We start from the raw sequence: 26,622 nt of genomic DNA on the forward strand, positions 1-26,622 counted from the left end.
CCTGGGGAGCCCTGGCACGACTGCACATCAGCTACAGAAAAGGCTTTTCAACATAAAAATAACACCTGCTCCAAAGTGTTTCTTGGGGTTTCCCATCCTGGGCACTGGGAATGGCTCTGCTGCTGGACCCCAGTCCAAGGCAAGCCCTCAGGGCTTCACTGAAAAGCAGCAGGAGAACACACAAAATACCATTAATTAAATCCCCAAGCAGATGCTCCACAGGATTTCTGAGAAGGGGACTTGGGACCATCCTTTACATCTGCCAGGAGGAGTGGAAGGGCTGGGAATGGAGCCAGACTCTTCCAGAGGGACATGCCAAGCTGTGCATTGCAGGAAAAAGGAACAGCGAGAGCTCCGGGAAACCCTTATCAAAAAGAAATTCTGCATGTTAAATCAGGGACTTTCTGAAGGTCTCTTAGAGGCAGCATTATAAGGGAATGAATTAATTTTACAGCTTAAAAAAAAAAAAAAATACATGGCACATTGCCCCCACACACCATTAAAGACAAACAAGTATGAAATTCTGGGAACTGTCACCAAAATGAGATTAGATTTCTGTGGGGTTATTTTCCTCTCCAGTGATGGGTCTGGAGAGCACAAACCTCTTTCAGTTTGCTACAACCTTCACTGACCCACAGGGCTGGAGGTGACCTCCTCCTCCTCCTCAGCAGGGTCACTCTGGGGAGCCAGCAGTCCCAGAGGACATCCAAGGAGCAGACAGTGTCCTCCATCCCTGCAGACCACGTTTCCATGTCCCACCTTCAGCCAAACCTCCCTGGTTCCCTGCCCCTCACCCCAGAGCCAGCACCCACCCACCCACCCACCCAGCGAGCTCGCCCGGGGCACAGGTCCAAACAGAAAAACAAACTATTTTTCATTCAGTGGGGTTAATTTTCCAGTGGCTGGAGGTGATTCATCCCTGCAGATGCAGGACGTGCCGTGCCAGGAGCACACAGCTGCCGGGGGGGCACTTCCAGCCCCAAGTTGGGCTGAATCAATCCGGCTGCAAAACGGGAGACAACCACAGGAGGTCAAACCCCAAGTGTTGCAATCCTGAAAAATTCCCCAAATTCAGCTAAAAATACACAGCCTGACCCTCCTGGCCAAGCCAAGCTCTGGGGCCCCCCACGCTCTGCCCGAGCCCACTCACCTGAAGCCCAAGAACAGCCAAAGCTTCTGAAAACAACCCCTTTGTTTCTGGCAAAACACACACAAGGACAGAAAGCCAAGCATTTAACAATCCAATCCATCTTTATTTCGGTAGTACTTTCTGCAGGGAAAGGAAAATCCTCACCTTTACAAGTACAGCCAAGTGGTAAAAGAAAGGCAAGTGTGTAAAATGAACTGCACGTGGTTCAACACCAGGAGGAGCATCACAAACGTGGCACCTTTAGGTCCAACACCACCTGCTTCTGCCACCAAAGTTCTGGATGTTGGCTATGCAATAGACTTCACTCACTATACAGAGATATTTTTAAATAAGGACTTTTCTCGGGAGTGTAAACAAAAATCAAGACACATTAAATTCTCCATAGAAAAATACAACCTTGTAACAACACCACAAAGTAAACGTGTTTTCCAAGCTTTGGGTATATCAGCTACTATCTCACAACAACCCTGCAAGATAACTAAAACCATCACACCTGGGAATGGTGACCCAAATGGGGTGGATTTGCCCCAAATCCAGCTGCCTTGGCTCCAGTTTATCTCCTACAGCACACGCTGTGTGTGTTGTACACCCGGGACTTGGCGTGTCACTGATAACAGCTGAACAAAGGGACTCCAAATCACAGCAGCAAAGCTTTTGTGTTTCCAGGGGATTCTCTGGTTTAATTTTGCATGTGTTTCCCCCCTGCCCTGGCAATGACAGACATTGTGTGACGCTTTGAAACACTTCTGACACAACACACTATGATGACAGTGATGTTTGGGGGTGGCATCTCACCCCCCACTGACACACGATGTCACCACGCCAAAAAGATCCCACCCAAACGCACAGTCACTGAAACGAGCCAAAAATCTTTGTCCATGTAGCTGCACAAATACAGTGCCACCATCCCCTGGGTTCCTCCAGGATAAACAACAGCACCAAACCGAGCTCATGTGGCTGCTAACCCAAGTTTTCATACGATCCATTTGAAAAGTTAGATAATATGGAACTATCTGAAACAGGATGTTGTCACCCAGACAGTACAGAACTATTTTACAGGCTATTAACTCTAAGTTAAAGAATAAAACGAAAGGAAGACACCAAGGCTCACAGGTCACACTGGGCTTCCATAAGTTCACGTGACAAGAACGTGCTGTGCACTGATGGACTGATGTGACACTTGGCTGACACACCACTCACAAAGTAAGGAATGTGGGACTTGGAGAAGACACACTGAACTTGTACCTACCTATGTGGGAAAGTACCACCAGACAAAATCCTGGGTCCCACCTTTGCTCCAAATAAAGGAAAATGCTCAGGCTGGGAGCAATGGGCTGGGGGGCCCGGGGGCTAAATAAACAAAACACCTGAATTTGGGCCATTTTCTTCTCTGACAGGGAAGATTCACCCCTAGAAGGTTCCACTGGAGCTGCAGTTCAGAGGCTGGTGCTTTAAGGCCACCCTTTACCTCTGTTTCACTTCCAGGGCTCACCAAAACAGGCAGAACCACAGACTGTGATTGCCTGGGGAAGAAATGGCATGTCCAAGCTTTCTGCAGTGCTTGGGCTCGTTTTTAACCACAAAACCAAAGCTGCACATTCATATGCAATGCACAGGCACAAAAGAAGAGGAAGCAAAGTGGTACATAAAGAGTTCACATCTCCCTACAGTGGACTAAGAAACTAATCAAAACAGGTTTTGGCTCAACACAATGATAAACCATTATCAGACACACACATTATTGCCTGATAATTACAAACAGCTGGGACAACTCCACCTTAACTCAGTTTTTTGAGTTTTCACAAGAAAAACAAAAGATCTTTTCTAGCTTTACTGTGAAGAGACATAAATGATATCACTTATGAAGCCAACATCTCGATATAAACACATCTCTGTACCTGTTCATTGCAGAGCACAACAAACTGTGAGCAACCTTTAATTTCACCTTATAAAACTAAAAAAAAAAAAAAAAGATGATATCTTTGTGTAGAAAAACAAAAAAAAATATTTTCAACATACATCTGTCATCTCTTAGGCTGAAGGATCACCTATTCTACTCCTCTCAGTGCTTCTGTGCAAACCAAAAGGCACCATTCCTGCGGGTGAGGCTGTGAATTGGGATCATTTGAGTTTGGTTTTCACAAAGGTCAGTGACAAATTGCCAGGACAGGACGAAGCAAGTGTCCCTGTGTTACTGACTGCTATCCCAACAGAGAGGGATTAGGAAACACTGGTACGTGTACTTCTGAATCCACTGGCAAGGAGAACGAAAACATCTCCAAAGGACTGTGTCTGAGAGCAGCTGGCAGGACACATGTTGTTACACCCAAGGAAAGAATCAGGCTGTTTTTAATGAGCACAAGGAATACTCACATCTCTGCAAATCCCGTGACTTACACAGTTATGTCTTTGTACTTTCCCCCGGCGGGGGAAGGAACAGATCCCCTCTGTGCACCCCCTGTCACCCCCAGCACATGTAGGACAAACACCAGTGCCACCCACAACGGCAGCAGGGCTCAGCCACAGCTGCCAACCTGCAGGAGAAACGAATGGAAGTGCCAACAAGTGCCATGTTATGCCTGTAAATGAACATTTTCACGTTGGTCGGACGCCAAACCCAGCTCGCGGTGGAATTTAGGACCCTCTCTGCAGTGATGCAGTTACTCTGGAGTGGGGTTTTGGGGAATTCAGGACCCTCTCTGCAGTGATGCAGTTACTCTGGAGTGGGGTTTTGGGGAATTCAGGACCCTCTCTGCAGTGATGCAGTTACTCTGGAGTGGGTTTTTTTTGGGAATTCAGGACCCTCTCTGCAGTGATGCAGTTACTCTGGAGTGGGGTTTTGGGGAATTCAGGACCCTCTCTGCAGTGATGCAGTTACCCTGGAGTGGGGTTTTGGGGAATTCAGGACCCTCTCTGCAGTGATGCACTTACTCTGGAGTGGGTTTTTTTGGGAATTCAGGACCCTCTCTGCAGTGATGCAGTTACCCTGGAGTGGGGTTTTTGGGAATTCAGGACCCTCTCTGCAGTGATGCATTAACTCTGGAGTGGGTTTTTTGGGAATTCAGGACCCTCTCTGCAGTGATGCAGTTACTCTGGAGTGGTTTTCCCTCCCTCTCTTCTAAGCAGGTGCATCTTCAAAGCATAAGCAGGGATGGATGAGCTGGTGGAGGAGCAGGACCTTGCAGGGCTGTGTCTGCAGGGCACCTCGTGGGACAGGCAGCAGTGCCCAGCTGAGGGCACAGGGCACAGCAGGACCCTGTGAACCAGCCCCACAGGGAAGGATGCTCCAGTGGCACCTGGCTTTGCTCAGATGCAGGGTCTCCTTTAAGACAGCCCAACCTCTGGCACCCACCGGGCATGGGAGGGCTGAGGGAAGGCAGGTGGGAGCTCCTACACCAGCCACCAACAGCAGGAGACGACCAGTGGCCTCTTGCCCAACAGAGACCAGGGAACAGCGAGGGGAGGAGGAATTCCAGGTCAGCTGGGGACACTCACACCGCGACTGTGGCGTTATTCCTAAGGCCAGGATGGTGGGACACGCTCAGGGCTTCCAAACACAGTTCTCCTTGTCCTTCCCAGCTCCAATGTTTTCCAGGCACGTGCCCCAGCGTGTGTGTGGAGGATCACTGCTGGCACCACCAGCAGCTTCTGAGCAGATCTGCACACGCGGAGCTCAGAAGATGACTCGGTCCTCCTGCGTCCTCTCCCACCACAACGTGCTGTTCAGGGTGCCAAAGCTGCTGTCCTCCTCCTCCTGCTCTTTAGCAAGCTCCACAAACACCTGGAACACATGGAGAGGACATGGATACCCCGTGTGCTCCTTGTAAGAACATTCTCAGTCACAAATACAACTCATGCTAAAAACCTCAGGAGCATTGAAAGCATCGCTTCATCTCCAAGTTTTTAGTGTTTTGCTTGTACCCTCCCACCTCGTTTCTTTAGAAGCATAGTGAAAAGGAAGTTGAACATTCTGAAGGACATTTATCATCAGCAACAATTAATCAAGAATAAGCAATAACAAGCCTCAGCTTCACCCTCCTTTCAGCCATGAACAGCGACCCTTGACCTTGGAATAAATCAGAGCAGCTTTCCCATTAATGACACAAATTTATTTTCCTCCAGTCACTGCAGTTGGCATCTTATTTTTAAAGGAGAAAACGGGAATAAAGAGGAGAAGGGGAACTGGCAATTCCTATTCACTTTGGAAAAAGGGGAACTCAGTTTCCCAAAAATGCCCAAACAGGCATCAGCAAAGAGGCCCCAGTGGCTTGAAAGCCAGGCATGGGGATGAGCTGCCTGCACAGGGCCCTTCACCATAGAATCATGGAATGGTTTGGGTTGGAAGGGACCTTAAAGCTCATCCCATTCCACCCCCTGCCATGGGCAAGGACACCTTCCACCAGCCCAGGTTACTCCAAGCCCCATCCAACCTGGCCTTGGACACTTCCAGGGATGGGGCAGCCACAGCTTCTCTGGGCAACCTGTGCCAGTGTCCCACTATCCTCATAGGGAAAAACTTCTTCCCAACATCCAATCTAACCCTTCCCTCTGTCTGACACCTTCACCTGGCAGGGTTTACTTCCACAAAATATAATTTAACATACCTGTTCCAGTGTTGCCTGAGAGAAGCTGTAGTCCTCGATGTTAAAGGTGTGTTTTACTGTGGAAAGAATAAGAGCAGATTTAGGGGTACTTCACTATCTCACACAATTGGATTTTAAGCTGGTACAAGTGCTTACTCGTGATTTCACAAGAAACAGAGTTGGAGACAACAATGATAAAAGTAAATTAAATAAATGTGGAACAGAAATGGAGCAGTGACACTGCATGGCAAAAGTGTCACTTATAGGAGACAAAAGGATTTCTGTATGTGATCTATGGCAAGCGCTTAATTACCTTCTTCCAGCTTGGAAAAAGAATGTGAAAGCGACTGTACATCTTCTTTAGGAATTTTATAGGCCAAAATAGAAGCAAAACTGGAACAAAGAGACAAAACTAATTTAGCTTCAAGCAAAATCATTCCAAGTAAAAATATTAATATCCAACTGAATGGATTTAAACTCATTCTCTGAGTGTTCCTCTGGGCATTTTGACTCATCATGATCATAAAGACAGGAGGAATGATGCAGCTCCAGCTGGTTTTTCACCTCAGAGAGGCAGGTCCAGGTGCACCAGCTGAGATCCCCAGAGACTGTTCTATGACTTAAATGCTCTTCAACTTTGATTCAACCATTCCTATTCTGCTTACTCATGGAAGATTCACTGCCTGCAAGTCCCAAGGTTCTGAGGTTTTTTCCTTTGAAATGAGCTTAGAGGTCACAGCATCTCCTGGAACTTTGCACCACGCAGCAGTTCCCACAACTCAGATTCCAGGACAGGGAGTTGCTCTGCCCCACACATCTGCTGCTGAAAAGGGAACTGTCCCCCCTCCAGATGCCCCACATTTGAGGAACACTCCTTCTATGATGCCTGCAGTGCACTTTTTGGAGAGACTCGTCAGCAGTCACCCTCGGGTTCATATGGCAGAAGTTCAAAGAAAGCTGCTGGTGGAAAAATCAACCAGCCCACCCTCAAACTCTGAGATGCCCCAGAGAACACTCAGGCTTTTCTAGGTAAGGGCCAGTGACTCTGCTTTTCCCCAGTTCCCAGAGGCCCTGACCAAGGAGGAAGCTGTCAGGCAACAGCTATGCAGAAATCGAGTTTTGCTTCCCCCGTGCCGAACATCTGCACGGGCTCCCGGCCCTGCCCTGGCAGCCCGGGCTCTGCTGGCTCCCAAAACCCTTCCTCTTTTTCGCTGTGTGTAAATATTTACATTCCCTACCCTGTGCCAAGTTGCTGCTGAGAAATCAGAGGCTTTTATTAACATCGTTTTCTGCGTGTTTGTCAAACTTCACCTTTCCTGGCGGTTGGCGTTGGGGAAGATGTGCAAAATCTGGCTCTGCAGATACTCCACCTGCTGCACATCTGCTGTATCTTTTAGTTTCATCTCCAAGAAGTATCCTCTGCCAAACTTACTCTTCAGGTGTTGGACAGTACCTATGCATCTGGCAGTTGCAGAGAGAAAATACCAGTTGTACACATTAGACCACACTCAAGGAGCAGCTGAACTTCAAACAGACCCTTTTGGCAGTTTAAGATTAATTTTGTTCTGAATTTAAGGTACAAAAAAAAATTGTCTATCTGTATTTCAAAGGAATATATTTTGGCTGACAGCTGTCCTGTCCCCTCTGCCCCAGGGGAGGCTCTGGTGGTACCTGAGCTGCCCAGACACCAGGATGGCCACACGGTCACACACAGCATCTGCCTCCTCCATGTAATGGGTGGTCAGGATTGCTGCTCTCTCCTTGTTTTTGAAGGCTGCTCGAATTGCCCTCCTACAAAACACAGCCAAAGAACATCCCTGAACAAAACACTCAATAGGTAACAGTAATTCCTGGGGTAGTAGGAAAAGAAGGCTGTGATGGTCCAACACAAACCCTCTATCTATGGACTGACACTACTCCCACAGCAACAATTAACACCTGAATTTTCCAAAGATGACTCAAATCTGTACTCCTTGTATTATTTTAAGGATTTCTTTCAGCTTTCAAGCTTTTAATCCCCAAGCTGTTCTGGGGGAGGACACAGATACAGTGCACCTGGCACTGAGGTTGGGTTGATTCTCCCTCTCTTTTGAGACCCCACCCAGATCACTGTGTCCAGCTCTGGGGCTCCCAACATAGGAGGATGGTGGAGCTGGTGGAGCAAGTCAGGGGAGGCCATGGAGATGCTCTGAGGGCTGGAGTACCTCTGGTATGAAGACAGGCTGGGAGAGCTGGGGGTGTTCATCTGGAGAAAAGGTGGCTCCAGGGAGACCTTAAAGGACCTTCCAGTGCCTAAAGGGGCTCCAGGAGAGCTGGAGAGGGACTTTGGACAAGGGCCTGGAGTGCCAGGACAAAGGGGAACGTTTTTGAACTACCAGAGGGCAGGTTAGAGCAGATATTAGAAGAAATTCTTCCCTGTGAGGGTGGGAGGCCCTGGTACAGGTTGCCCAGAGAAGCTGTGGCTGCCCCATCCCTGGAAATGTCCAAGGCCAGGTTGGACAGGGCTTGGAGCAACCTGGGACAGTGGAAGGTGTCCCTGTCCAGGGCAGGGGGTGGAACTGGACAAGCTTTAAGGTCCCTTCCCACCCAAACCATTCTGTGACTCCCTGTCTATGGCTCTCCCTAGCGTTAACATGGATAATGAACACAAATTCAGGCACGTTCCCAAGGAAGAAGCACCCTGTGGGCAGCCTGGTCCTGGGGGCACTCACCACATGTGCTGCTTGGCTTTGGGATCCATCCCGGTGGACGGCTCATCCAGCAGCGTGACCCGGGGGTTTCCCAGCATACTGAGGGCAAAGCAGAGCTGGCAGGGAGGCAAAGGGGCAGGGTGAGGACAGGGTGGTGCTGCTGACCCCCAGCACAGGCGCCCAAACAGCCCCCATACCTTGCGTTTCAGCCCCACACCCAACTTCTTCGTCGTCTTCTGCAGGTGATCCTTCAAATCCAGGGCGCTCGCGATGCTGCGGAAGGGGAAGGACCAGAGGAAGGGTGATGGTTCAGCTTCCCCCTCACCCCAGTGTGCAAACAGCCCCGTTTGTAAAGCTCAGTTACAAATATTTGTATAGAAAGTACAAAAAAAGAGCAGAGCAATAAGCAGAATTGGAGGTGGGCGCTTCCGTACAAAAGCCACCTGCCCCACGTCCTGGAGGAGCCTGTGCTGACAACCCAGAAATAGCTCCAAGCCTGGGACTCTGCCCTTACAGCTTCCCCAAAGGTCATTGTTAGCACTTCCTAACTTTAGAAAAAATATAATCAAAAATTAGAAATGCCAACTGAATTTTGTGTGGGTGAACCTGTATCTCCTCACCTAAATATTCACACTTGCTGAGTTTGCTGGAAAGATCCAATTCAACTTAAATGAAAAAAAAAAAAAAAAAATTGTGCTGGGCAGGGGGAAGAAAAAAACACCACAAAAGGGTCAAAAAACCTCCAGCAATAAACCTGAAAAAACTCTAAGAAAAATTCAGCTAAACCTTAAGGATTTCTAAAATGAACTACTCACCGTTTGACGACTTCCTTAACATCAGACTGACTCATTCCTTTGATAGCACCATAAATTTCAAAGTGCTCCTGCAGTGTAATATCTGGCCAGAGAGGGTTTGTCTGAGGACAGTACCCCACAAATTTCACGGAGTCATCTTCACTGCTCAGCCCCAAAGAATAATCTCCCATCAGAACCTGCGAGGAAAATGCACAGACCTCGTTCCAGAACATTACAGATTTCCAAACTGGTTTTGCATATTGCACTCGGGAATGCAATTTGAAATAACAATGTATTGAAATAACAATAACAACAAAATCTAAATAAAAGTTAATTTTTTATCTAACTTGTAGCATGTAACATACTTGCCCACTGGTGGGTTCAATCTCTCCGACGAGCATATTAATTAAAGTGCTTTTCCCAGCTCCATTGGGTCCCAACAAACCCAGTATTTCTCCTAGAGAAAGGATGACACAAACCATTGCCCACAAGGTCAGATAAACGGATCCAAGAGTTGTTTTTGTACATAGAACAGCTCAACAGCAAGTCACTGAACTCCAACCTTTTTTTACGCAGAGAGAAACATGTTTTGTTGCCACTTTCTTTATTTTTCTCCCCAGAAGAAATTCCTTCCTTTCATCAAACTCCTTGTGCAAGCTGCTGACCAGGATTGCTGGCATCTAGTAGGGGAGAGGGAAGTGGCTGCAGATCCCAGCAGCTCTGGGAAACCTCCAAATTGTAGGGGTTTGGCAGTGCCTGGGGGTGTGCAGGGCTTTACCTCCTCACTTTTGGGGCTGCTCAGGATCTCTTTGACTCGCAGCCTCTCCGCCCTCACATCTTCATCCTCGTTCTCCTCATGTGGCACATCTGGGAACTTCCAGGTTCTGGCTTTTGTAAAGCATTTTCTGAAGGGGAAGAAGACAACACTGAGCTGAGGTTGGCTCAGGGCTTTGATGCTGAAAGCCATTTGTGTTTGCCAAGCCCAGGGGGGACAGAGTCCTGCAGCTCATCTGAGAGCAGGAGGAGCTGAAAGGGACTGTCACTGTGTCACCTTTGTGCTGAGCTATTTGTTGGGTTATGGCACCTCTAGTCATGCAGTGGGAAAGGGTTAGTCCCTCTGTTTTTATATAGGGAACATGCTTACAAAATTCCTGATTTCACACTGAAATAACTTAAAGAGAAAAAACCCCCTGTTTCTGCCCTTCTGTGCCTGAATTTCACACAACTGAAGTGAGGAAAACGAATTTTTCAGACACCTGGGATGGAATATAATGAAAGTTATTGTATTCCTTTCACTGCACACTCCGGTTTCACCACCAGCAGCACCTTTAAAGGCAGTTTCTTTGCACTATTGCTTTAAAATAATAAAAAAAGGCTGTTTAAGAGACACACCTGAAAAAGGGATCCTCTCTGACCGTCCTCCCTCCGTTCTTCAGCTCGAAGCACCTCAGCAGGAAGAGCCACACAACACACTGCAAATAGGGCTGAAGCAGACAAACACTGGTTACTGGGAGCACTGCCAGCCCTCCAGGGCTGGTGACCCCAAAGGTGACCCCACCAGTGTGATGAGGGACGAGAAGCTCCAGCTCTGCACCACCACAGAAGTGCTGGTGTTTCCAAGAACATTAAATACATCACTAAACGCGTCTGAGGATGCACAAAGTCTGCTCAGATTTAAGGGCAATTATTTGGGGGGTTTGGAGAGAGAAGGGATTGCCCCTGCTCTGGAGTATTTGGCTCCATGAGCACAGACTCTCACAATAATCAGAATTAATGCTGGCAGTGTTACTCAGGTCACTGAGGCAGCAGATGTTGAGCTTTACTGACTCTGCTCATGCTGCAACAGGCTGCAGGAGCTGCAGGCTCAGCAGTGCTGAGCACTAGATCAAATCTCTATTAACAGAGATGTGAACAGAAGGGGCTCCCAGCAGGAGCCAGCAATTCCCTAGGGCAAATAAGGCAGATAATGGAATTGCCATGCTCACAGCCAGAACTGCCACCAGCAGCCGGTCCCACGGGTCGTAGTATCCCCCACTCTTCCGTTTGCCTTTCCAGGAGACCTGAAAATTCAGGAAAAACCACACATAATCACCTACCAGAGGCTGTGTATTTCATCTCCAGCAGCTATTTAAGTTATGGTGCTCAAGCACTTTCTGAGCTCTGCTCTGATTGCACGAGTCTGACACCAAAAAAACTCCATCCAAATCCCGGGGGCTGCTCCTGGTTCCAAGCCACCGACTCCCAAAACCCATCATGGGGTTTGCTCATTGAGAAACACATGGTTTTCCTTTGGATATCACGGAGTCATGGAATGGCTGGGTTGGAAGGTGCCTTAAAGCTCATCTCATTCCACCCCCTGCCACGGGCAGGGCCACCTTCCACTGTCCCAGGTTGCTCCAAGCCCCATCCAGCCTGGCCTTGGACAATTCCAGGGATGGGGCAGCCACAGCTTCTCTGGGCAACCTGTGCCAGGGCCTCCCCACCCTCCCAGGGAGGAATTTCTTCCTAATATCTAATCTAAATCTATTCTCTTTCAATTTAAAAACATGCCCCCACATCCTGTCACTACACACTCTTGTAAAAAGTCCCTCTCCATCTTTCCTGTAGGTTCCCTTCGGGTACTGGAAGGAAATTTAATGGAAAACTTGCTGCTTTTCCCATTTTAAAACTGAAATACTTTGCTTAACAGGAAAAAAGGTGGGTTTTTTTCCCCAGCAATTGCTATTCTTCACATGCTAAATGGCTACAGATGACACATTAAAGATACCCACCCAATCCCAGCCTGAAAAGGATCTCCTGTGTCCCCTTACCTTTATAAAACAAATCAGACAGCCAATAAGGGGATAAATAGGAATGAAGATGGAGAAGACATAATGCAGGATGGTGGTTACCACATAATAGTCCAGAAAAAAGGCCACTTCAGTGACAACTGTGCAGAGCAAGGCTGTCTGTACAAAAGAAAAGGAAAAAAAGTCCATTTTCATCCAGTTCAGACTCTCTAAGCATAAGTTAACTAATTTGAGGCATATTTTTTAAAGCTTTTATCATTCAGGATGTGACAGGAAGACAGAGACGCTGCTAAATGTTTCACATTTCCTGTGCATTAAGGACAGACAGTTAAATAAATTAACTGGGAAGCTGTTGTGGAGCTCACCAATCTTCCCTGTTAAACTCAAGGTCAAGTTACTCACCACTGAAAATATAAATGACCAAAATTCTTTCGTGTTCTGGACTTTTCTAAAGGTGAAGGAGACCACGTAAGTGAAGAGCACAACTGAGGGGACGTAACCAATCAGGCAAAAAATCTGCAAACACAGGGAAGGTTTCTCAGGAATGTGAAGCAAGAATTTCTTGTTTAAGTGTCAGCTGGAATGACTTTGGTGTGATACATAACTCTGAATTCATCTTTGTCACTTAATTTGATTTATTTTGCTGCTTTGGTACGTGTATTATTAGAGACACAAATGCAAGAGTGTGAGGAGAGGCAGGAACCTCCTTCCTTTAAACTCTTTCCCATTTTTTTTATAAACACATGATCTCATAAATGCCAACCTCAAGATTTTGGCAAATAGTAAGAATTCTACCTTAGCATTTGTGTAGAAATTAAAACAAGGGGAGAGAACCAGCCCTGCAGCACATCCCAAACCTGATTATCTCGGAGCTTCTGGGAAAGCAGCAAGGAAAAGCTGATTCCTCTCAATTACAGCCAATCTCCCAGGGAAGCCCGCTCTGAATATCAAAGACATGAAGTCTTGTGGTGTCTTCAATTGAATCACATGCTGCAGCTCACTGCAGAGATGGGCTGTGCTCAAAGTCACTGTGACCTTGTCATTAGCAGCGCGTTGATGCAAACAGAGCAATTATCAGTCACAGCAAAGAGCACAAAGCAGGCTGGGAAAGCAGAGGAAAAAAGGAAGGAGCACTTCCTTGGAAAACGCTGGTATTTTAAAGCTTTATTACTCCAGCTCTCAATGAAACTCCAAGATCTGAACAATTTTCCCCACAAAAAGTGTTTTGCCTTCGGTGCAGCCTCAGCGCCGGCGGCTTTATTTGGGCGTTTTCCCCATAAATCCATTGGAAAAATTCGGCTGAACCACCCAAGAAAAATAAACACTTGTAGAAAACAAGGTAACCAGGCTCTCCCTTCCCCACCACACTCACCACAGCCAGGAACTTGCCCACATAGAAATAAACCCCGTAGTGGAAGGCGAAGAGGCTCCCGATCATCAGGACGAGGATGGAGAAGAACAGAGGGAGGTCGACGACGGCTTGGCCAGTCCAGTAAGCAGAGGGATAGAGCCCTGCAATCTTCAGCTGTGTGTAGGCCTTGATCTGCAACAGGAGAAGAAAACACAGTGTTAATTACACAGTAATTAAAATCAGTGCCATGTTAATCTGGCCCCGTGTTACCCGGTTACTGCCAATTTTAGCTTTTCCCAAACCTGCTCCACCCCAGGCAGCAAACAGCCATTCCATCCATGCTGCCTCTCAGGGCACTATTTTTAAACCCTCTTCGAGTTTTCCCCCCAGATCCCAAGATTTTTAACTTCTTGTGTGTCTCTGGCTCAACACCTGGGAGTCACCTTATGGTTTTCCGCGTTGTCCATGGCAAAATAGGGTGGCATTCCAGTGATGATGATCCCCAGCAACACGGCTTCAAAATAGATCTCCATCCTGAAAATCGTGTCTGGAAGATTCTGGAATATAAACCAGATTTCTCCAGTGCCAGAACGTGCAGGACCAAGACACCACCTTAAGTGTTGGAACGTGACTGTAAATGCTAAAATATAAATTCTGTCTACGGCAACATCACCTGAGCTGCAGCATGAAGAGAAATACCTATGGAAGTTCTGGAAGTATTTATATGAGGAATAAATAATAGCTAATGAACTTCTAGAGCATTCATCTCCTGCTGCAGGTCATCTCCTCTCCCAAAGGCCACCCCAGCTCCGCACAGGAGGCAGTAGACCCACACCTGCAGGTCACCTCTAAACAAACCACAACTTCATGGGATCATGGAATGGTTTGGGCTGGAAAGAGTCTTAAGAGATCACTTAGTTCCAGCCCCTGCCATGGGCAGGGACACCTTCCACTAAACCAGGTTACTCCAAGCCCTGTACAACCTTTAATTCCCAACACCACCTCCTCTTTCCCAGCCCTTTTCTCCTCCACTTCCATAACCTGTAGAGCAAAACCCCAGCACCTTTCATGTCCTCTTAAGTTCTCAAACAATCCCAACCAGCTTTTCCCTTGGTTTGTGGGGTGTTTCTACACTCCCTCTCTCACTCCAGGGATGCTTTGCCGCCCACCCCGTGTTTCAGGGTGATTTTTGGGGTGCTGCTCACCTGAATGAAGGGGTTGCTCCAGATTTGGATGCTCTCAGTCACATTTAAACTGCGCAGCAGGAGGTTGCTGACAATATTCATCAGAACTGGCAGGGAATGCACCATGGTGCTGTTGAATACGACAGTGAAAACATAATTCTAGGAAGAAAAGTACGTGCTGTATTAATTCTTCTGCACGAAGGGCAATTCCCTGAGAGGGTTCTCCTTAATTAAACCTGAGCATTGGGAAAAATCTTTGCATAATTGAGTCTGCTTTGCAGGAAGCTCTGGGCTGCTCAGAGTGGTTGTAACACATAACCTAATTCAGGAAAACAGTCATGTTCACAAAGAGAACAAATTATTTGGAATAAATTCCCAGCATGTTTTATGGAACAGTGACACTACGACAAATGACACCCCAGACAATTACAGCCTGAAAAAACAAAACACACAAGGACCCACACTCGGATGTTCTCGCTAATGGATTTTAAAACCAGACAGGCAAAAATTTACAGGAGCTGAGGGGCTGCACTGGCACACTGATGGGAGCAGTGTCAATGAGCAAAAATGGGAACAAGAGCCAGAGCTGGCAGACTGCAAAGCAGTTCCTCTGCTGGGGATTAAATACAACCCCAAAGCTCACATCTTCCCGACAGCCCTTCAGTGACCATAAGGAAAAGAATATGTACAATCCATGAAACTCGTTTTTCTTTACACATGAGAGCACCATGGGATTGTACTTCTGTCAGATTGTGTAATTCAGTCAGTACAAGGAAAAAAAAAAAAGATGAAAAAATTCCTACATCAGGTCTCTTGTGAAATAAAACATTTCTTTTGGCTTTTTGTGTCCTTTTGGAGAAGAAAGGAGGATGGAAGTTTGATTGGCCTACTGTAATTATAATTATGGAAGAACATTCATTTTGCTAATATTTCCATTCTGTTCCTCTTTTCAGGTCTTTTGTATAAGGAATACAATGTAATATCACTTGATTCTCTGACTCAATAGTTGCTTTTCAGGTATGAGTATCACAAACCAGCCCCCAGCAGCTGCCTGGGGGCTCTTTGGGGCACAACCCAGCCAGTCTGTCCATCTCACCTGCCTGGATTGAAGGGCAAACACGTTTAAAGCTGCACTGTGAGGTGCAGCTGAGACATAATCACTGTCATTGAACATCTCCAGGAGTATGTTCATGCTCCCAAGGGAGTGGACAATGTCATTGATATCCGATTCTGGTGAGAACAGAGAAAACACAGAATCACTTAAGTTGGAAAAGAGCTTAAACATCAAGTCCAATCATTAATCCAGCACTGCCAAGCCCACCACTAAACCATGTCCCTGAGTGCCACATCTCCACGACTTTGAAATCCCTCCTTATCACCAGCTTGCAGTATTTTACACAAAATTATTGATGCATTTTCTCACTGATATAACCCCATGAAAGATCACTGTTTCCTTTCACTTGGGCCCACCAGAGAGTCCTCTGCTATTCTGAACAACACAGATCATTTTATTTTTGTTTCCCGCTCAACAGCCTCCAAAGAACTCAGGAAAAATTTTTTTTGTTATGTTCTCCAATTAGTTTGTGCAACTCAAGTGCAGCAGTGAGGGACCAGAGCTGCCAACAAGCATTATCAGGATATTCAAGGTTTGAGTTGAACAGAGAATTAGCAAAAAAAAAAAAAAGCAGGAAACCAGTGACACTTTGATATGGTGTGCAGAGAAAGTAAGTTGTATTAAGCAGAAATTCCCAACAGTTGGAACAGATGCTCCTTTCCATTGCCTGGATTACTGCTGTGCAGTTTTAAAACATCTGAAGTTGAAACAAAAAGCAAATTTTCCAAAGTGTTTTATAGCAGGATTTTAATGCTGATTATCTAAATCTCTCTGGCCAGTTCCTTCATATGGATCATCCTCTGACACAGCAAGAAAAAGACTACTGGACATGGGAGGAGGAGGAAGATCTGTGAACAAAACCCTATGGTACAAATGATATTCACTCTTTACCATCTCTGGGTACTTGGAAACTGTTCATCTGGGTTAATTTTCAGGAAAATTTTGTCCCCAATCCCACAGGTAGCTACACTGAAGAGAGAGGTGGAGACAGGAGTTGCTCCCCTACCTGTGGAGTTCTGCAGCAGGAGCCGACTCCTGTACTTGTGATAGTTCTCTCCAGGCTTCAGCAAGTACAAATCTGGGGAAAGTTTGATAGCAGCTACAGAATTTTTGATGATGTGGTGTATGAAAAACAATAAAATCTGAACGACAAGAAATATCAGAAAAAGCAACAACCTGAAAAGAAATAAAAAGTTTGGGGTTCATTAAAATCCAGCGAAAGCCAGCCCAGTTTATGTGCATGTTATTAAAACATCTCCCTCACCCCACAAACTGAATGTATTCAACAGAAATGACAGCTTCATATTTACATTTAAAACGCAGTAAGTATGTGAAAAAAATTAATCAAATCCTGCCCTTTCTCTGGTGTCATTCAAACAGGTTTTAAGACTTCTGTATCCCAATACTTACATAACTCTCACACATTTATTTTCCCTCTTCAGGGTAAGGAAATGCACTTTGGCTATGGTGGAAACCTGCTTCTTCCACAGGGCTGTGTTGCTCATGGCTGGAGCCTTTGTCTCCGACAGCATCAGCAGGCTCTGCTCCATGTCATCCAAGGATTTGTTATCCACCTCCTCCTGCACTTGCTGGGAATGGAACACACTGTAATCTGAAAAAGGGGAGAGGAGAACTCTACAGAGAGGTGGAGGAGCCAGGTGGTCCTTCCTACGAAGAATTCATCTCATCCCATCCCATTCCACCCTGATCTCTCAACTTAACCCCAAGGTCACTGACACTGATCCACCCCAATCACACACACAGCAGATACTTAAGGCAGATGACAAATTTTTGCCACTCAAAAGGTACAGACTTGCCCCAATTTCATACCACTGGCCTGTGTATGCACCCGTATTATTCAGCACCAACATATTCAGCTGCTAAACCCTCCCACACTCACACAAACTTTGTGGAGCAGGGTAGTAATTCTGCTTACCTAGTAAGTTCACATATCAGTATACTACTATAGAGTATATACTTACTTATTCCAGTAAGTCTGTATCACACAGAGAGCTTTAGAATTATGAAAATAGCTTAAACGATTAAAGTTAACATAAAAAAAAGGAATTTATTAATTCTGGAATAATATTAAGCCTATTCAGTTTATCATTTGAATTGAAAGTTAATTTCAAAGGAGGAGAATTGAGACAAGTTGAGCTGTTTCAGCCTTAAGTGCAGCCACTAATGTTGCAGAAAGTTGGAAATTAATTTCACGCTGTGCATTTATAAATTCTTGAAAGCAAAAAGTCCATTAGGAAAATAAAGGGCATTTTAAAAAAGCAAGCCATTAAATGTGTGACTGTAAAGCAGAGGAGTCAGATGCAAGAGCACAGGATGAAAAATTAATAAGTGAAAAGCTTTTCCCCTGGATCCTCCCAGAACCACCTCCTGCCCAATTTGCTGCTTTTTCCCAGTTTTCACGTTAAATATTTCAACAGCCTGGAATGTTACGAGGCCAAAGGAGCCCCACCTTGATGCAGCACCTTGGGAGAGGAGCTGTTACTCTTACCTCCTGCTGGCAGTGACAATTCCACACTAACTGAGATTAAACCAAACATGAGACTAAACTAAAACAAGAGAACATTCCTGGCCCACCCCACCTGCTTGGTCGATCTCTGCCTCAACTTCCAGCTTTAGGTAGACGTCCTCCAGCGTGGTCATGGACACGCCGTAGGTGATAACACCCAGGTGGGAGTGGGTGTCCAGGTCAGAAAACAAGCCTGGGGACAGACATGACACGTAACTACTCTGCAGCTGTGCTCCACCAGCTCCTGAGAGAGCCCCAAGCACATCAGACACATCCCTAAAGCCTCAGAAAAAGCACTAACATAGAAATATCAATGTCTAAAGATGAAGACGCAGGTCATGGCTTGAGAACCAAGGTTGGGATAAGCTCCTTTTAGCACTAAACTTCAACCTCTGTGGTCAGGGAAATGTGGCAGGTTTTCCTGAAGCCGTGGTGTTGATGAAAACCACCTCAGCATCCTAAAGCTCCTGGGCTGAGAGCTGCCTCTGGGCAGCTTCAGGAGCCCCTCTCCTGGTAGCATCACACCCAGGGTCTGCAGGACAGGTCATCCTACCTAAATCCCTGCCCAGGCACAAAGGGATTTTACCAATAAAACCACTGAGTAATCTGATATCTATATGAAATACGTACTTTTATGCATACAAAAAGAATTCCCAGATGTGTAAAGCAAGGTTACCTGGGCAGGAGATCCTGGAAAGCAGGCAGAGCTTGAGGACCAACAAGAGGTTCAGAGAGAGCACTAATTAATACCCTTGGATAAAAATGCTATTGGGCTCTTGTTAGTCCTATAAAATAAAGGACCTAAAATGAGGAGCTTAGAGCCAAGGTCAGGCTGAAGGGAAATGCAAATGTATAAAATGGGAAGAGCAGCTGGATCCCTGATGTTGCTGCTCTAATCTCTGCAATTTCTTCTGCCCCACTGACCAAGGCACATTCCCAACCTTGGCTTCTCCTTGCAACAGTTTGGGGGAATTGATTCCATCTTACATAAAAGGTGCCTGTTCTCAAAAGTACACGATGTGGCTGCTAAAGGCAAGGTTAATAAATTATTAACTCAAATGCAGCAGGGGAAAAAAAACCCACTTATGAAATATCAGCTGCATATTCCCATCGGTGTTGATTCTCCCTTTGCTTTCCACATGGCACAGAGGACACAGTGTTTATTCCATTTATTTCTGGGAGGTGAACAAGGAGCTCTGCACAGGACTGATCAGATAATTGCTGCCATCTAGTGAAATCCTCACATCTGCTCCATGCTCCCTCTCACCACTGAATTTTAAGGCAGTGACACAGACAGCATTACTGTTTTAGAGGTTATCATTTTACTGACTTCACAGATTGCTTTTGGGTGTGATGATGCTCTTTGCAGCTCACACAAGGGTTGTTGATTTTTGCTGGATTCCCACTGGAGGTCAGCCTGGCCCACTAAAACCCTCTGCAACAAGATGATGCTTCTGCAGGACAAAGGGATGGTCGGGTGAAAGGGTCTCTTCACCACAGAGGCATCAGCCCAGCACTTGCTGTCAGGTACCCACATCCCTCTGACACACCACAGCCCCCCTGGAGGAGGCAACAAGGCCCTCACTCACCTGAGAAAGACCTCACTGACTCACCATCAGCCAAATAATAACATATATAATCACAGATAACTGCAGGATTGACACTGTACCAAGAGGTGCAGCTACAGCCACACCTGATGGAATTCCCCTCTGCAGCCTCTCATCCCTGCAGCACAAAAACCCATCAATACCTGCAAATTTGTCCACGTCCTTGAGGGGGAGGGTGTACACGAGCTGCTCATCGTTCTCCTGGATCAGGGTGGCTGCAGGGATGTGCTGCCTGATCAGAGAGGTCGTAGCTTCTGTGTTGCAATAGGCATCGATGTGCATGCTAAAAACACAGCCCCAGAAACTGGGGGGTTAAAGCCTGACCTTCTCCTGACACTGCACCACAACAATCAGCCAGCAGGGCGCCACAGTCACCAAACACTCAATTTTATCGTTCAAGATGATAAAAGGATTTTCTTTTTTGGGGGGGCAGAGGGTGCTATCTTAGAGATTGCAACAGAAAACAATAAAAAAACCCTAAAACCTGATGGCACATAAACACCACAAAACACTTACCTCAAGCGGTAGCCAATTCCCCACTTGCTTTTGAGAAAGAGAGAAGATCCGAGGCACTTCAACATCCCTTGAGAAATCACAGCTTTACGATCTAGACACAGAAGGTAAGAAGGTCCCTTTGAAGCAGAAGATCGAGAATTTCCCCCAAAACTCAACGATGTATTTCAAACAAACGTGCATTCCGTGGTTTGGCACCCCAGGCTGGCACCCAGGGTGGCAGAAGATCTCACCAGCCAGGATATCTGCCTCGTCCATGAAGTGGGTGCTGAACACGGTGACACAATTGGCTTTCCTGTTTTTCAGGAGGTTCCAGACGATGTGCCGGGAACAGGGATCCATCCCGGCCGTGGGCTCGTCCAGCAGCAAAACCTTGGGGCAAAACCAAGAGTGTTTTCAAAGCCACATCCATGTGCATTGACCTCAGGAATCCCTACAGATCCAGGGGAGTTTGTCTGAAGCCTGTTACTTATTCCTCTAAAACATCTCAGATTAAGTAATGCAGCTGCTGCCACTACACTTTGAATAAATCCATCTCCTGTTGTGACAAATGGAAAAAATCCTATAATAACTTAATGTCATAGTCTGTTCTATTCTGGTTCTAACACAATTACTTATTAGAATTAACAATTTAGCTGTGAATTCACTTTTTCTCCTAAGGGGTGGTTAAATACACACACCTGCTTTTAAAACCCCCAGGAACTGTCACACACATCATTTTTAAATGCAGATCTCAAAGCAATCCCCATCCTCACAGGCCAGAAATTACAGAGCTGGAACACAGAAGAGCTCTCTGGCTCCATTCCTGCTCCTGGATGGTTTTGTGAGAAAAGTATCCAACAATTGGACTGTTGGGGGCTAAATGTTACCTGCCAGAAGTTACAGAAAACTTGTCACACTGTTTATTTCCCAAAGGGATCCAGAGTTATCGCCATTACCTGAGCCTTTAACAGCCTCGAGTACAAAGGCTGAGTCATTAAAGTGATTTTAATTAAGCCATAAATGAAGAAAAAAAAAAAAAGGAGCAACAGATGCTGGGAGTAACAATTACTGCATCTTACATATTATTATATATATGAATTAGTTTAGACATGAGACATCAAACCATCAATGTATCAGTGATGCCAAGCTGGGAACAACTCCATCACTCTCACCTTGGGGTTCCCAAGAACAGCAACTCCCACTGACAGCCTCCTCTTCTGCCCCCCACTTAGTTTTTTAGCTTGATTGTCCCTGATGGGCTGCATCTCCAAATCCAGCAACACCTTCTGCACCTTGAAAACACAAGAAACACATTCACTGTTTAAAAAAAAAAAAAAAAAATCTGTAAGTTGTTTTTAAACCAGATAATGAACAATTAACACTCAAATTAACTGCTGCTAATTCCCAGTCTATTCTGTATGTGAACTGCACAACCTGTGCATACAAAGTTTAAAGGTGCCTATGCTCCCAAATGCCAGGATTTAAAGTTTTGCCATGAACATTTTAATCTCCTAGGAAAAATTAACAGTTTATCTTTGCCAAAGATAAACTACTGTACCATAAAATAATATCTCCCTCCAAACTTGTCTAAAAGGATATTTTGATTTACAGGTTAGAAGTGAACACGTAAGACAATTCCTGTGCCCAGGTGACTTACTTCTTGTATCAAATCATTCTGAGGGATTCCCTTAATGGCAGCAAAGAGGGAGAGATTCTCCTCCACAGTTAAAATATCAAAGTGGATGTCAGACTGAGGGCACACCCCCGTTATCTGCCGCACTTCCAGCATCTCATCGATCTCGGAGACTTTGTGCCCATAGACAGAGACAAACCCTGAAACAAGAATTCAAACAAATCCAGGAGCAATCAAGGAAGAAGGTCTTTACAGCCAGAGAGCAGGTGAATGTGGGTATGAATTGAAGGTGAACCTTAGGAAACTTTATAGGGTTTGAGGGGGCATTGCAGGAAGGCTGGAGAGGGACTTTTCACAAGGGCGTGGAGTGACAGGACAAGGGGGAAAGACCTTAAGATGAAGGAGGGCAGGGATAGATTAGATATTAGAAAAAAATCTTTATTATAAGGGCAGTAAAGCACTGGCACAGGTTGTCCAGAGAGGTTGTGGACTTCCCATCCCTGGAAGTGCTCAAGGCCAGGTTGGATGGGGCTTGGAGCAACCTGGGATAGGGGAAGCTGTCCCTGCCCAAGGCAGGGGGTTGGAATGAGATGAGCTTTAAGGCCCCTGCCAACCCGAACCACCCAGTGATTCTATGATTCTGTTTCAAAGTTTGGTGCATCCTGAAATAAAGATCATGGTTTTGAAAGCAGGGCACCCAAAAGCCCTGAGGACTCACCATCTGTGGGTGGGCACAGCCCACAGAGGATGTTCATCAGCGTCGTCTTCCCGGTGCCGCTGTGCCCCAGCAGAGCTGTGATCTGACCCTCGTAGATGTCAAAGGACAAATCTGGTCCCCGGGGCAGAGGAAGAGGAGATGTCAGGGATGGGTTCCTGGCACCTGGAGCCAGCTCCCAAGGCAGAGGTAAATTCAAATACTAACATATGGGGTATGCATTCACACTCTGCTGGGGGCACACCTTACCTCCATGGCCGGGCATGGGATAGGCCCTGCACCCACATCTAAAAGCCACACAGGGAAACAAGATGAAAATATCAGGGAGAAGGGGCAGGGAAGATCATATCACCACAAGGGTAGAGGAGGAATAACAGGGATGATACCAGTAGGCTTTCCTTAGTGATAAGGGTTCACTTCTTGGGGTACTGTTCTAAACAAGATTACTGCCCAAGCTGTGAGAGAATACACACGCAGGCACATCTGGCATTCACACTCCAAGGTCCCACCCCTCTAAAAGAAACCAAAAAGCCTGAACTGAAACACAAAAGATCACTCAGCAATTCAGCTATTGCTCCTCTGCATCTGATAAGCAGCTAAAAAGCTAAAATGTTCTTACTTCTGAGAGCCTCCACAGTTTCCCCCTTTTTCCTGAATGTTTTCTGAACACAGCTGATTCTGAAAGAAGACATGTCATTGTACAAACTGTTTCAGGATCTTTATATGTCATTTTGAATGATCAATACTTGGCAACAGTCACAACAAGATGATCAGACCAAAGTGGCACCAGACATGTTCAAGACCCATCAAGGCATGTCAAGAGACAGGACATCTTGATCAGCTCTGCCCATCTCCACCCTGGCATCAGAAAGCTTTTTCTGATCACCTTCTAAGGTATTTCCTCTGTTGACAACTTGAATTATTTAAAATCTGTGTCTCTTTCACATGGCAGAACAACACACTAGAGGTTTCTCAAGGTAGAAAAGGGAACAGCTACTCCCCAGTGGTTGCACAACACCACAAAAGACTCCACAGATATGATATAGAAAAGAGGTATGAGTAGAACAGACTCTAAAGATGTGATTACTGAGAGCTCTTCATCAAAATTAGGTAAAAGAAAGCAAGTATCTTTCTCTCCAAGAAAGGTAAAAACCTTCCTTCCAGCCCCACTGGTTTCCCAAATGAGAAAAACCTGAAGGCACCCATCCTTCAGGATGGGTTTTGGAAGCCTGGCTGCCCTGGAAATGAGGATGGGAGTGGGTTATGGCTGAGAAGCAGGGAGGAGAACCGGGTATGAAAGAAAAGAAAACCTGCACATGTAAAGATGACAAGATAGTGTGAAAATTCTAGAGAGTTGCTGAAGGGATGATATGGGAAGAGTCCAGGTTGGATGGACTTAATGCAACAACAGCCACAATGTTCTCTTGTGAACATCAGGATTAAAACCAGACCCTTGAACCCATGGCAGGTGCCCAAAGAGACATGGATGGTGTGGACAAGACTCATTCTGGTCACTGAGCTCAAATATTTATTTGAGACTAGTGAAGCCAACCAGGAGTGAAGATGCAGAGCTCCCCATCTCCCATCAGGCTACGCCACTGGAAAACGATGGCAGCAAGGGCTCGAAGGAAGACATTGAAAATAACATCTGAGAAACACCACAAAGCAATGACAGTCCAGGTGCAAGACAGCAGGTGACACACAGCACAGCACAAAAGATGAGAGTGGGGACATCTATTTCTCAGTTTCCTTTTACACTCTCGTATGTGGCAGCTGGGTAAAACCCCCTGGTCTGTGGAGAACACCACAGCCTTCACACAACCCTGGAATTCGGCTTTTTGTCCTAAAATATGCGTTACCAGAAACTAAACCCTCCCAGCAGAGCAGACGCTCCAACAACATCTGCAACCGCTTACGCCGCCCGTGGCCTCAGTGAAACGGAGGGAACGGAAAACCAGCCGGGCTGGAGAGGAATCCAACCAAAGGAAAACCATCCACAAACCATCCCCTCCCTTTAAGCCCAGCGATTTACCCTTGGAGAGCATCCACTGGTGCTGGGGATTCACCGGGAAGGAGCCGTGCTGGGCTCTCTGCAATGCATACCATATGCTATTTGAATCCAAGGGGCGCGGAACCGAGAGGGGATTTTCAAATCCCACGTTAAAAAAAAAAAAAATTCCCGGGGAAGCCAGGTGACCTGCTCGTCTGCACGTGGGGCTGTACCTGATGGCTTCTTTCCCCTGGAATTCCGAGGGCACGGGCTCCACGATCTCGCTGAAGCTCAAGCTGCCGTTGATGCTGCTCTCGTACAGCTCCTTGTAATTCTTCCTGTGCTTGGACCAAAACGAGGGTTTCACGAAGAACAGCGGGGTGCGGCGCAGCCCGAACTCCCCTGGAGAACACAGGGAAAAACCCACAGCTTCCCGTCAGGTATTCCTCAGCTTTTGGGTTTTAGCTCCAAAAGCCGTGAGCTCTTCCGTGAGAGGTCCATGAGCCACCCTGCACCCCTGTTCCAGAGGGGTTTCTTCATAGAATCAAAGAATCAGCTGGGTTGGAAGGGACCTCCGAGATCATCAAGTCCAACCCTTGATCCACTACCACTGTGGTTCCCAGACCATGGTACTAAGTGCCACATCCAGTCTCTTTTTAAAAATCTCCAGGGATGGAGAATCCACCACTTCCCTGGGCAGCCCATTCCGATGGCTTATCACCCCCTCTGGAAAGAAATTCTTTCCAAGATCCAACCTAAACCTCCCCTGGCACAGCTGAAGACTGAGCCCTCTTGTCTTGCTGAGAGTTGCCTGGGAAAAGAGACCAACCCCCACCTGGCTACAACCTCCTGTCAGGGAGTTGTAGAGAGTGAGGAGGTCTCCCCTGAGCCTCCTCTTCTCCAGGCTGAACAGCCCCAGCTCCCTCAGCCTCTCCTCTTAGGACTTGTGCTTGAGTCCCTTCACCAGCCTAGTTGCCCTCCTCTGGACCTGCTCCAGGACCTCACTATCCTTCAGCAGAGTTTAACCATCTGCACTTAAGGCACCGCTCCCATCAACACTGCTGGCAGGCTCCAGGCTGGCCAGGAGTTTAAATACATGTGCAAATCTCCCTCTGTGCAAGAAAAATCCCCAGGACTGAAAAAATGGTGACTTAAACACAGTAATACAAATCCAGAGGGATCAGAGGCGAATGGAGCTGAGGGGCTTAACCAGGATTTAGTCGTAAGATTAACAACTTTATTCTGTGTTTCATGTTAAAGTACTTCTGTCACAGGGAAAGGTCTGGAACAGGCAGAGGAGTCTTTGATTTTCAACCCTCAAAGAGCAAATTTTAAAGGCTGAAGCATTCATTAGCCCGGTAAGGAAGTTTTTCCTCTAGAAAGACAGAAAAATTTCACTTTTTAGGGCCAGCAATTCTCAACATGCCAAAACCCTTCCTCACACCTCACGACTTTAACAGAATATAAATTATTTCAGCTAAAAGTATTCTGAGTCACAGCATAAAAATCTATCTGCAAACAGCATCACCTCCTTTCGCCACAGCTGAATTTAAGGGAGAGATGCCACCAGCCTGGGGGGGGCTCAGGACTGCAGGAACTGGTGATCCTTGCACAGTTCAGCTCTTGGGAACATACCTGGGATAACCTGGTCAAGGTACACAGCTACAAGCAGGTAAAAGATGCTGTCCAGCACCAACAAAATAAGAGAGATACAGAGCGGGTAAGGACCATCATTTATATTTGCAAATGTTGCCCCATCTTCATAATCTTCCAGATGCATGACCTGCACAGGGAGAGGGAGATGTTACACACCAGCACTGGGTCAGCCTGAAAGACAGGACAGCACAGGGCAAAACTTGGCAAAAGAAACAAAAATAATGAGGAAGTGACTGAGATCACAGCAACTAACACCAAGAATAACAGCTCCTTGATGGGGTTTGATATCAAACTCCCAGGGGAAGTTATTAAAACAGGCATCTTCCCTCCCCATCATCAGTTTA

The 26,622-nt window shown here is 46.4% G+C and overlaps 1 protein-coding gene across 5 annotated transcripts in view; it reads right to left on the reverse strand.

The window, feature by feature from the left end:
• Positions 1-1,232: 1,232 nt before the first annotated feature.
• ABCA5 (ATP binding cassette subfamily A member 5) overlaps positions 1,233-26,622 on the reverse strand; it is a 37,278-nt gene continuing 11,888 nt past the window's right edge. For all 5 annotated transcript variants that reach the window (XM_032706733.1, XM_032706732.1, XM_032706734.1 and 2 more), the window contains 31 exons: positions 26,258-26,405; positions 24,856-25,024; positions 23,252-23,310; positions 22,636-22,746; positions 21,942-22,117; positions 21,457-21,576; positions 20,536-20,674; positions 20,306-20,396; positions 19,933-20,072; positions 18,256-18,375; positions 17,066-17,267; positions 16,662-16,831; positions 15,638-15,771; positions 14,563-14,700; positions 13,801-13,914; positions 13,379-13,549; positions 12,409-12,522; positions 12,028-12,165; positions 11,203-11,277; positions 10,610-10,701; positions 9,996-10,122; positions 9,780-9,897; positions 9,583-9,674; positions 9,239-9,414; positions 8,621-8,696; positions 8,445-8,539; positions 7,405-7,524; positions 7,045-7,194; positions 6,047-6,126; positions 5,755-5,810; positions 1,233-4,931 (listed from right to left, as the gene is read on the reverse strand). In XM_032706733.1, the coding sequence (XP_032562624.1) occupies positions 4,824-4,931; positions 5,755-5,810; positions 6,047-6,126; positions 7,045-7,194; positions 7,405-7,524; positions 8,445-8,539; positions 8,621-8,696; positions 9,239-9,414; positions 9,583-9,674; positions 9,780-9,897; positions 9,996-10,122; positions 10,610-10,701; positions 11,203-11,277; positions 12,028-12,165; positions 12,409-12,522; positions 13,379-13,549; positions 13,801-13,914; positions 14,563-14,700; positions 15,638-15,771; positions 16,662-16,831; positions 17,066-17,267; positions 18,256-18,375; positions 19,933-20,072; positions 20,306-20,396; positions 20,536-20,674; positions 21,457-21,576; positions 21,942-22,117; positions 22,636-22,746; positions 23,252-23,310; positions 24,856-25,024; positions 26,258-26,405 (3,819 nt within the window). In that variant the 3' untranslated portion in view covers positions 1,233-4,823. The remainder of the gene's footprint in view (positions 4,932-5,754; positions 5,811-6,046; positions 6,127-7,044; positions 7,195-7,404; positions 7,525-8,444; positions 8,540-8,620; positions 8,697-9,238; positions 9,415-9,582; positions 9,675-9,779; positions 9,898-9,995; positions 10,123-10,609; positions 10,702-11,202; positions 11,278-12,027; positions 12,166-12,408; positions 12,523-13,378; positions 13,550-13,800; positions 13,915-14,562; positions 14,701-15,637; positions 15,772-16,661; positions 16,832-17,065; positions 17,268-18,255; positions 18,376-19,932; positions 20,073-20,305; positions 20,397-20,535; positions 20,675-21,456; positions 21,577-21,941; positions 22,118-22,635; positions 22,747-23,251; positions 23,311-24,855; positions 25,025-26,257; positions 26,406-26,622) is intronic.

The sequence above is a fragment of the Chiroxiphia lanceolata genome, chromosome 19 (genome assembly GCF_009829145.1).
Source record: "Chiroxiphia lanceolata isolate bChiLan1 chromosome 19, bChiLan1.pri, whole genome shotgun sequence".
Taxonomy (NCBI): Eukaryota; Metazoa; Chordata; class Aves; order Passeriformes; family Pipridae; genus Chiroxiphia; species Chiroxiphia lanceolata.